At 32.3% G+C, this 12323-nt stretch overlaps 1 protein-coding gene across 1 annotated transcript in view; it reads left to right on the top strand.

Annotated features, from left to right (window-relative positions):
• DOCK3 (dedicator of cytokinesis 3) overlaps positions 1-12323 on the top strand; it is a 500037-nt gene that overhangs the window by 129507 nt on the left and 358207 nt on the right. Inside the window, exon 3 of the mRNA XM_031958628.1 lies at positions 6544-6584. Within this exon, the coding sequence (XP_031814488.1) occupies positions 6544-6584 (41 nt within the window). The remainder of the gene's footprint in view (positions 1-6543; positions 6585-12323) is intronic.

Genomic DNA, 12323 nt, shown 5'->3' with positions numbered 1-12323 from the left:
CCATTCCCCAACTGATGAAAATTCCCTTGATTCCAGTTCTTTACAACTACGTGTGTGTGTGTGTGTGTGTGTGTGTGTAACTGGTCAGATTCCTTTTTCTTTTATTCTTTGGGACACTGACCTGGTAGTGGTATTTCTGAGTCAAAAGTGTGTACAGATTTATAATCTAAATATTTAAAGGAAAAGTTAAATGAGTTACAAAAAGAAATAATAAAATTATAATTGTAGGATATTTCAATTTATTCCCCTTAAGATCTAGATAAATTGAACCAAATAAGGAGAGAGAAAACACAGAAAGACAGAGAGATACATGAACACAAAGAGAGACAGAGACAGAAACAAAGATAGAGACAGAGAGACACACAAACAGATCTATTTCTCTCTTTTTTGCTTGCTATAATTCTATTAGAGAGAAAGTATGGCATAGATGATAGAAAGCTAGACTGGGATTTAGAAAAACCTAGATTCAAGTCCCACCACTGACATATACTGGCTATGCAACACAGGCAAGTCACTTAATCTCTCAATATCCTAAGTATAGATTGCAAAATTAGTGCCAGTCTTTGTTGAGAGGGAGAGTTCTTCATCAGGAGTTCCTTATATGACAGAAATTTCAAGTTTGATAAAAAGAAACAAACCAACCAACTCCTCCCCCAACACACATTTATTTAACTGTCAAAGGATTTAGAATTTTATTTAAATGGTCATTAATTACTTAAACATTAAATATTATGTGTAACAAATATATTACTTATTGTAGCACGTTTAACAAGAACACATTAATTACTCGATTGAATATGTATTTTATAAAATGATACAAATATATTAAATATCTCATATTATTATAACTAATTCCAAATTGTTATATTAAATATGTTAATCATTATTCTATAATATTTAATTTATTATATTGACTGTAATATTTTAATTCTTATATTTAATATTATGTGAATCCAATTAATATTATACTTATTATATTTTGAGGAACAACTCAGGCTAGTCATCTTTTATACCATTTCTAGCTCTATTTCTGATAGAATATCAGAAATTTTCTTTTTCATCTCCATTTTTTTGGTGGTGTCTTCTCCATTAGAATGCAAACTGTTTGAGGGCAGGGGTTGACTTTCTTTTGTTTACATTTGTATGCCAATCTATATGGTTGGCACATAAATATTTGTTCTTTATATATACTGTGCTATATATACAAATACATACATACATATATATATACATACATATATATAAAATGGATGAACAGACAATTCTGAAAACAAGGCATTTCATTTGTTAATCATCTGAAAAAATGCTCAGATTCACAAACAAAAAGTAGCTTTGAGGTATCAACCTAGTTATCAAATTGGTAAGAATAATAAAAGAAACGTGAAACTGTGTTAATGAATTTGGGAGGAACAAGTGATGAAATCATTAATTATTGGTGGAATCTCAAACTTTTAAAATCTTAAAAAATTTTCTTAAGGTACAATCTGTTCATACATAATAAACAGTACATAAATTATGTAAATAATCATACTTCTTTGTTATCCCCTGAATAGCTACATGTTCAAAGTTTTTTTTTTTATATCAACACTATTTGAAATTGCAAAAAAAACCTGGAAACAACTTGCATAATTAATTAAAGCATATTAATGTAATAAAATATTATAAGACAACTAAGATCAATACATATAAAGAATTTAAATAAATATGGACAGATCTTTAAGAAGCAATGTTTAGCAAAATAATTAAAATCAAAGAAATAAAATGCAGGCTATAATTATTTAAGAGAATTGAATGGAAACAATTAAATAAAGAATACGCATAGAAATTGGAGTTACTGAAAAGCTATATTAAATGGATGTATTTAATTAATTTATTTAAATATAAATCATTGTAGAACAAATCTAATTCAACATCTTTTTGCAGGCCCTTATTTTTTCATGCCTGAATTACTGTAATAGCTTGCTGGTTGGCCTGTCATAACCTTCCCTCCCCTCTCCATCCATTACCCTTTCAAAGAGATTTTTCAAAAGCATACGTATGATTATGTCAAACCCCTATTCAATAAATTCCACTGGCTTTCTATGACCTTCAGGATCAAATACGAAATCTCAGTTTGGCTTTATAAGCTACCCCTCCTCTACATTTCCAGTATTTTATACTTTACACTATGTCCTCCTCCCATACATTCTTTGTTACCATGACAAAGACCTTCTTACTATCCCTTGAACAATGTCCTGTCCTGACTGGGAATTTTCACTGGTTCTCTCCTATGCATAGAATATTTTTCTTCATCTCTGCTTTTTGGTTTCCCCAGCTTCCTGCAAGTCCCAGGTAAAATCCCACCTTCTATAAAAAGCCTTTTCTAATCTTTCTTAATTCTAATGCCTTCCCTCTAACAAAATTTTTCCCATTTTTCCTGTATATAGCTGGTTTATACCTGCCTGTTTGCATGCTGCTTTCCCACTAGAAGGTGACCCCCTTAAGGTCAGGGACTGTCTTCTGCCTTTTTTTTTTAAATTCTCAGCACTTAGCATAGTACTTGGTATATAGTAGTTTCTTAATAGATGCATATTGACTGATTTTCCGAGTTATATAAAGTGATCTTTTGTAGTTAATTGGCATAGTGTTAACATTTATAAATTCAGTAATTTCATAATTTTTGTGCCAGTCAAACACTTTACAATGAATATCTCTCCAATTATTTGAGTCCTCCATTGCTTCCATAAAATGTTGTACAATTGTATTTATCTAAGTCTTAAATGTATCTGGATAGCTTGAATTATAAATACTTAATGGGTATATTTTTTAGATATTTTAAATAGAGTCTATTTCTATCTCTCCCACCAGGAGGGAGGAGGTGGTATCTGTCAGTGTTGTTGCCCAGGGAACACTGGAAATCTATTCAACAGCAATATGTGGTTGTGTGTCCCAGTCCCCACTTAGCATCCAGTAAAATAGGTCCAGTAATTCAGTGAATTTTAGATCATCCACATCATATCAGAGAAGCAGGAAGTGATGCTTGATGGAGGTATGGCCCAAGAGCTTCTGGAAGCCTGCTCAAAAAGCAGAAGATATAAAATGTTGTGAGTATCATGTTGAGTAAAAGCAAGACCTGGAGGTGTTATGGCTCAGGTAGAAAAAAGAAAAGAAAAAGATAATGAAATCACCATTAAACATGTGTATTTTTTATTTTGGTGGGGGGGGGGGGCGGAAATCCATTCCTAGTCTTCTTCCTCTTCTCCTGGCAGATTCAAATTTCTGGGTCTCAGCCTTTTTCTCTCTATTGGTGTTCAACTACCTATCTGTTGTTGTAATTTATTTTGCTCTTAGCTAATGTGTTCCCTTTCAAAGTTCCATCCCATTAAATTACATCCCATTCCCCTGTTTTTTAATGTTGACATTTTTACTGTTTTTAACTTCTTGTTATCTAGTTCATTTGAAAGAAGTTCATAAGATTCTTCTCACTCTTATATCCTCCCTTCATGTGAATAATATTTTCCTGTGATGCTCAGTGATGTTTCAACCTTCTTCCTATTCAATGCTTTCCTGTTCTTCCACATCCTTGATCATGTCCCTTTTTGATAATTAAGATGATGGGATTCCCAAAAGGCAATAGTCTCTTTTTCAGGATTACAAAATTTACCAACATTTAGTCCTTTTAATGTGTTCAAAACGTTAAAAAAATTCTAAGTTTATATTGTCTGTTATATTTGCTAAGGCACAGATTTTGTCTATCACTGATTCTCTTTACAGGAGTTCTTGGAAATCAATAATTTTTTAAAAGGTAATTCTATCTGTAGAAGGATTATATTTAGCTCTATAAATTTATTTTTTCTTAAATCTAGGCTTTTTCTTTTACCTACTACTACATCATATTCCATTCTATTTCTCACATCAGAAACATCATGCTGTGGGATTCTGGCTAGGGTTCTTCATGGTACAAGTCTCTTTTTGCCTTATCAGTAGCATTATTTTTTCTTTGCACTAATAGAGTTCTGGAATAATGCAGTCACATTTCTTGGCGTGTTAAAGTTGGAATCCTTTTTTGATGTTGTTCTGCAAATTCTATCTATTTATCTTTGTGCTTCTGGTTCCAATATCTATCTATCTATCTACTGATATATCTATCTATCTCTATCTCTATCTAAAGATAGAGATAGATAGATAAAAACTATTTGTTTGATTAAGCAATATAAATGGAGTTTCCAAGTTATTTTTGAACCAAGCTCATTCTTCCCATATTGTTTTATTTTTAAAATTCCATTTTATTTTATCTCCACTTCCACATCCTCTGTCCTTCTCCCCTCCTCTGCCTATTAAGAAGGAAAACAGAACCAAATTATTGCAAACATGAAGTCATGCAAAACCAGTTCCTATATTAGCCATGTCAAAAAAATGCTCAAGTTTGCTATCTGAGTTCATCAGTTCTCTATGTGCAGGTGGATAGCATGTTTCATCATAAATCTTTTGGAATTGTGATTTGTCATTTTATTGAATGACTAGCTCTCTGGAGCATTCTGGTACTAGCCTGAGTGCTTGATCGTAGGTCAGGAGTGAAGAGGCAGGGCTCATGTGGATGGTCAAACATGGAGTCCATTTGTTCCAAATTCTCTCAGCCTTATATATCCTAATACCCTTACATAACTGTAGCATGTTGCACATGTGCTAACTGTGTACTGCACGTGTGTCACAAAAACAACTTGCTATTATTTGTAAATGTCTCTTTGCCACTTGGTATCACTCTGCTTTAATTATAACACAAATTGTCACCAACCCCTGACTTCTCAGGAAAGCCGAGAGTCCTTAGGAAGAGATGAGGAGCCTAACCGGACACTGTCAGTAGGGTTCCTTTTACTGGATTAAAGGGTCTTATACTTCACCCAGGGTTCGTCACTGTCTGTGGCCCTCTACAGTTGATCAGAGTTACTAAGTTTTTTAACATTAATTATCTTTACAATATTATTGTTATTATAGAAATTGCTCTTTTGGTCCTGCTGATTTCACTTTGTATACCTATTCAGTTCAAACAAGTCTTTCCAAGTTTTTCTGAAACCATCTCCTTCGTAATTTCTTATATCACTATAATAGTCTATCACATTCATATTTCATAACCAAATATTGCATAACTGATGAACATCCCATTAGTTTCCAGTTCTTTGCCATCATAAAAAGAGTTTCTATAAATATTTTTGTAAGTTTAGGTCCTTTTTCCTTTCTTTTATCTCTTTGAAGTATAAATCTAATAGTGGGATTACTGAATCAAAAGGATTTATAAAGTTCAATAGCTTTGGGGACATAGTTCCAAATTGCCTTCCATAATGGTTGAACTAATTCATAGCTCCTACATTAGAGCATTACTGTACCTATTTTCGTAGGACCCCTCCAGCATCTGTCACCTTATTGTCACCTTGACTGATCTGATGGTACATCTGAATTGATAATTTGTGTTTTTCTAATTATTAGTGAAAAATCTTTGCAATAAATTTCTCTGACAAAGATCTTATTTCTAAGATAAGATCTAAGGGAGCTAAGCCAAATTTATAAATAAAAAATTTATAAATAAATTTATAAATTTATTTATAAATAAAAAATTTATAAATAAAAGAGTCATCTCCCAAATGATAAATGGTCAAAAGATATGAATTGTCAGTAGAAGGGAAAAAACCCAAGGAACTAAATAGAATTCAATTTTCTGCCTATTGTTTTGCCTATTTTTAAATGTTTATTTTTTACTAGAATTAATCATTTTCTATTTTTTGGCAGAATTCAAATCTATCTTTTTTCATTTTTTTCTTTGGAAATCCATTTATGATTTATTCAATTTTTATTTTCCCTTCTAATAAATAAATATAGTCAAGCCAAAAATCTCAGGACATTGGCTAAATCTGAACATTATCTTATATTGTACCCCCTAAACCATAATCTTTATAGCCAAGAAATGGAAACTATACTTCAGCTTCTTAAATCATACTTGATCATTGGGCATATCAATAACTGCTTTTGAAAAACGAAATATTACATTATTCGATCCGTTTTTTAAAGGGCTAAAATGAGACCAAGTTATTGGAACTGATTCTTCACTATCAGTGCCATGAACCGGTGAGCCTTTGAAATCCTGGGAATAAAAAATGTGAAAGCCTTAGAAAAAATTGAGTGGGAATGTGATGGAGTGGAAAACATAGTGAAAGTAGGAGGTAGGAAGTTTGGGATGTGTATCAGAGACTCATTCATTTCGTCTGTGACACTGAATAGGTCATTTCCTTCCTGAATAGTTGCAGAATTCTGTAAGTTGATAATGTTTCAAACTCCTAAATCTACGATTCTTCCACAACTAAGCTGCTTTTAGTCGTGTGACAAAAATAAGAGGTGTCATATTCACTGCAGATGATCTTTTATAAAAGCAAACATCTGGCCCAAATCCAGAGTTGAAGAAGAACTTTGATAATTTGAGTTGTATTGATACTCTACCTATGTACTTCAAATATATCTTGAAAAAAGCTCATAATGGCATGCTTTTAATATCTTTTTTTCTTCTTACTTTAGGTTGGTATAGAGGAGTTTCAACAAAGAAACCTAATGTAAAGGTAATGAAAATTCTCTTTTGCATTTTTTTTTCATGTAAAAATATTTGTGTTCTAAAGAAGCAGCCTTCTCTTTTCAGATTGTTGGAAACATTCTCCTGATAACTATAGTTATCATTCTATTGACATTATTAGGCCACATTCCTCTCTGAATCAACACTGCTAAGAAGGTTATTTAAGGGAATGGAAAATGTCAATATGGTCACAGCTGTAGAATATGTAATTTTTTTAAAAGAAAAAGCCCAGTTCTTAAGTATAATAGACCTTGCCTGTAAGCAGTTTGAGCAAAAGTTACAATTGGCAAATTCACAGCCATGGACTTATGACACTATATAATTTAGTAGATTTTTTAAACTGAAAAATTTTTAAATAATTTTATTATAATTATAATCTCATTCGAGACAAGTTCTCTTGAGAAAACTATGAAACATTTTTATCTTATTAAAAAAGTCTCATTTCTTACACTGTATTTTCCAAGCATATCTATTCCATTAAGAATTAGTATTTATTTTAGCAAACAAATAGTTCTTTTGAGTCACTATTATAAGTGCATTGATAATCATTCCTCCATGTTACGACATTGTAAGAAGCTTTCTTTCTCTTGAATTCTAACTCATACTATATTAAATCATGGGTATGCAATTTATGGCTTCTTGTTCAGAAGTTATTTGCTTACTGTTTAAAAAAAGAGCCAGATTGTTGTGTTTGATTTTTAAAAGCAAATTCTACTCAGAATTGTAACCATTAATCAGTACAACAGAATGTTCATTCTGACAGTAGTTTCCAAGGGAATCAGCATGGGAAAAATCCTTACATTTCTAATATTTGCAGATTTTCCCCATCAATTACACCATCACCTGGTATTGGTCATCAGTTCTCTAACGAAAGTTCATTAAGGAGAACTATGCTGACATAGTGAATGGAACCAGAAAGATGTGTGTTCACAATCCATTTTAGACACAAACTGTGCTTCTGTGTTCCAACCAACTCTCTTAAGATCAAAAGGTGCTGACCTAGATTTATAGAGGGCATTTTCTCACCCAGGACTGTGTCATCACAGTAAAACCACAGGTTCCCTTTCCCCCATCCCCATCAAAAGAAAAAAGAAAAACAAGATAGAGAAGGAACAAAATTCTCTTAGAGATTCCATATAAGTGGTTGGTTTTTTTTTTAAGAGAAACTAGAACCAAATTGAATTTATTGTCAGCCAGATGATGCTTTAATTTTGTTAGTAATATTTATTGCCTTGAATCCCAGATATAATACATAATTAGGGATTAAAGTAAGTCTTTTATGAACATTTAAAATGACTATGTTTTTATACTTATGACCTCATGTGTATATGGTTTTGAAAACTTACAAAACATGAGATATTAAGCATTTTATGGTCATTTTATGTCATTTGCATGGTGTTAACATTGATGTGTTCTTAAATGATATATAAATTCAAAGAGGACTCTGATATCTATAAATATTTTATAGATTTTAAAAAAGGCAAGAAAGATTGAGATAGCTATAGAGAATATCATTTTAGATAATAGAATAACGTTTAATACATTTAGATGACAAAGATTTTTGTAATTTTGCTTTTTTAAATTACATTTTAAAAAATTAAATTCTTGATGGTAAAGAAAATAATGCATCTGCAAAAAGGGACAGGAGACTAAGGTATGGGAAGTGATGACTTAAGGGAAGTAAAAATTTCCAGATCTAAACAGTAAGAAGTTATTTATGAGAAGAAAAGTAAAAGTGATAGTGAAAGACTAAAAGAATTCAACTGACATTTGAATCCTTGATAAAAAGAGATGAAAGTGACAGACATTCCAGCTATGATTAAAACAAAACCCACACACTAAGAGAAAAAGAAACACTTCAGTGTGAAGAAAGGGATACCTCAGCTCAGCTATCAGTGATAGTTGATATTTTAAAAGATGAAGGAAGGAAGGAAGGAAGGAAGGAAAGAAGGAAGGAAGGAAGGAAGGAAGGAAGGAAGGAAGGAAGGAAGGGAGAGAGGAAGGGAGGGAGGAAAGGAAAAAAAAGATTCTCCATTGTAAAGGGCTGAAACTCTAAATAGGTGTACTGGAATCAGACAACCATGCACTTCAGGCTAATTACCTATTGGACAATACTCTATTAGCATATGTTTGAAAATGGCCCTTCTCACTATTCTGTGCTGGCTCGAATTTTGGTGTACACAGAGAATTGTAGGAGGGATTAGGGGGTGGACTAAGACAAACCAGAGTCACTTTGGCGGTGGAGGAAGAGAAGGGAGGTTGTGGAGAGCTTGTAGCAGACTCTTGTCCATCCCCTTCACTTCTCCCCCTAAAGACCAAGAATAAAGACCCAGGACTTTTGCTTATCCTGACTCCAACTTATTCTAAGGCATTCAGGGTGCTAACCCGGACTTCACACTCCATTTCTTCAAAAGGAGATTCCTGAGGGACAAAAGTAAAAGAGAGACTTAAATGCATTACACCAGAAGACATCCTTGAGTTTAATTGAGAATTAAAGGAAAAGCTTTTCCTTCTTCTCCTCATCCAAAAGAAAAGACCGATCTAAAGCTGATGATAGAGGAGGAGAATATTGGTGTCTGTGGTTAAAAGAAGCATAATGAAAGGCCGCCAAATTGGCTAAACCAAAACAAAACAATTTGAAAGGAAAAGCATGTCTGTTAATTAAGGAATGATCAGATAAATTGTGATACAGTACCATCCTATTGTGCTGTAAGAAATGATGTAAGGAAATTGATGATTTCAAAAAGTCTTGGAAATATGAACAGAAGCAAAGAAAAGTAAGCAGAACCAGCAGAATAATTTATTCAATAACAACAGCTGTATAAAAACAAACAACTCTGAGATCTTTTAGAACTATAATGAATATAATGACCCATTCATGATTTCAGAGGACCTGTGAAGAAACCTTCTGTGCATTGTAGAGAGATGATGAATTTAGGGTACAGAATGAGACATATGGATATATATATATATCCATATGCATTTATGAAACAAATATGCATAGACACTGAGGGGACTTAACTTGACTATGCATATTTGTGTTAAGAATTTGTTTTTTGTTTTTTAATGAGGTTAGGAGTTATAGGGAAAAAATATATTTCAGTTAAATTTTCCAAATACAGAGTTGGAGGAAGTTCACTATTGTGAAATGTCAGATGTGCATTCAGGTAAAGGCATTGCATCATCAGTTTTCTTTAACTGTTTTTCCTTGTTACAATAGATCTCTCAAAGAGAGATAGCAATAGCAATCAGCTATTTTGTAATGTAAAAACCCCAAAATTTATAAAAACTTTTTAAGTTAAGAAATAAAAATTAAATAATTAAAACAATAAATGGATTAATGCTCGCCCCCCCCCCAAAAAAAAAGCTTCTTAAAACCAGGCTTGTAAATATATTTTCTATGCTTCATAGACAGATTATTGGAAAATTTTTCACATGCTGTCTTTTGTTTATGATTACATTCAGTTTGGTGTCTCCACATATAAAACTTGGGGTGGCATGTAGTAAATGTCCTTGTTGCTATACCAAGATAATCACCTAGACCAGTGTGTTTTTTTCCTAGGAACATATGATCTGAGATGGTTTTTTCCTAAATAATCACTGTTATTGCTTAACTTAGTCTCTTCTTAAGTCTCCTGATCCCAGATGTGCTACATTAGAAAGAGCCTTGGTTATGGAGTCTATCTGGAGCACCTAGATTTGTAGAAATCCCTCAAAGTATATTGCTTTTTGAGCACCTTTGACATAATCTTTTCTTTGTCTGTTTTAGGAGATAAACTGTTCCCAGAAAAAGAGAGTATTTATTTCAGTTAGAAAATTTGAATTTGAATTCTGCTTCTACTATTTATAAAACACTTAACCTTCCTGGACCTTAGTTTCCTTATTTGTAAACTATAACCTTTAAGGATCCTTCTAACTTTAACTGGTTGACCCTATTTTTCTAAGCTGTTTGGAGAACTCTTTTTAATGGGAGATAGGATGTCTAACTTCTTGACACCTTTTGCTTCCTCCCTGTGAAAACATGAGCCTGTTTATGGCTTAGCTTCACCACTGAGAATCTCCTTCTAACAGGGAAAGAGTTTTTTGGAAATACTGTCCCAGTTCTCCTCTTTTCTTTGTCTCCCTTCCCAACCCAATCTTTTTCCTAATGCTCTTCTTTTATCAACTTTGGGTCTTTCCTAATGCAAAGAAAAATTTCACTTATATACCAAGTAATATTCTTATATTGTTATCAAAAGTATGAATTTTGTAAAATATTAGTGAGTTTCAGCATACTTTTTGAACTTCAAAAGAGGAAAAGAAAAAGCATTTATGCATATATCACTATGAATACATTGATATTGATGAAGCACATCTACAAAAATAACATTTAGGTTATGCTTGGTTAGAAAGCTTTGGCTAAATATTAGGGACCACAAGACCTGTGTCCAAAGTTCTAAGTTGGATATCTCATTGTATTTTACATATAGTGGCAAAACTGTTTTAGATTCCCCCCTTTCCAAAAACATCTGATTTAATAGAATTGAAATACAAGCAAAAACTGGTATTTTTTTTAATTATATACTACCCACAGCTAATGTCACATTCATATATGTTCATTAGGAACAATAGGAACTATCTTTAGCATATACTGTTTATAAATAATTTGTTACGTAAGTTAGAGATACATTTTGTATGTTTCATGGACTGATTTTTGGATAATTTTTCACATGTTGTCCTTTGTTTGTGACTATCTTCAGTTTGGTGTCTCTACATATAGAACATGGGGTGGCATGTAATAAATGCCTAATATTTTTGGATGGCTGAATATTCTTAAAACCAGAAAGAATGTAGTCAGCCTATTGTGAGAAAAAAGTTTAATTTATATTCATTACTAAATGTATGGTATTGTATAATTAGGTGGTCATTACTCATGAGGTGGTTGGCTTAATTCTAAAGCCAAGATAAAGTGTGATGACTGCATTTCAAAAACAAATACCCTCATGATCTTCATTTCAAAGGTACCTTTAACAACAACTATTGATTATATCTGAATTATAACATTTTAGAATATCCTCCTTTATTTCTATATTGGTAGTTAGTGCTGTACTATATTCTGTTTCAAGGATTAGTATTGCATTTGTACCCATTTGCCACTTTATGGATATCATACTTGGTGGAAGACACATTTATCCAGTGGTTATTTTTACTAAGGCAAGGAATTAATGTCCATTTTCCTTTTAAGTAGTGTGTTGAATCATTTCCCACAAGCCATTTACCGTAACCAATCTTGAATATGCTTTATTAATAAAATAACCTTTTTTCAATATATTTCTTTGATTTTATTTCTTGAGGTACCTTTTTTGGACTGTATTAAATTTTTTTTCTTGATTGCAAGCAAGTACACACACACATGTACATATGGAGGTATCCACTTTATGCTTTTTGTGCCTCTGAGAATTTTGACAAGGGGTTTCCTGTTCTAAGAGCAGATATGATTCCTGGATAATGACAATTAAGATGATTCAGTTGGGTCTTGAGCTACGAAAAAAGAGCCAAACCAGGAATAAATCAGAGATGGAACAAAAACAATAAGAAATAGGAAAGTGAGAGAATTTTGTGATTTAATACACTGATTGTTCTGAGATCATTTGTCCCTCTTCTACTATCTTATCTATTTTGATATCTATATCTATATATGTCTATCTATATAATATATAATTCCACAATATTTAACTGTATTGAATGA

The sequence above is a fragment of the Sarcophilus harrisii genome, chromosome 1 (assembly GCF_902635505.1).
Source record: "Sarcophilus harrisii chromosome 1, mSarHar1.11, whole genome shotgun sequence".
In the NCBI taxonomy this organism is placed as follows: domain Eukaryota; kingdom Metazoa; phylum Chordata; class Mammalia; order Dasyuromorphia; family Dasyuridae; genus Sarcophilus; species Sarcophilus harrisii.
Note: the sequence above shows the minus strand (reverse complement) of the source record. Positions and strands in the feature narration are given on the sequence as shown.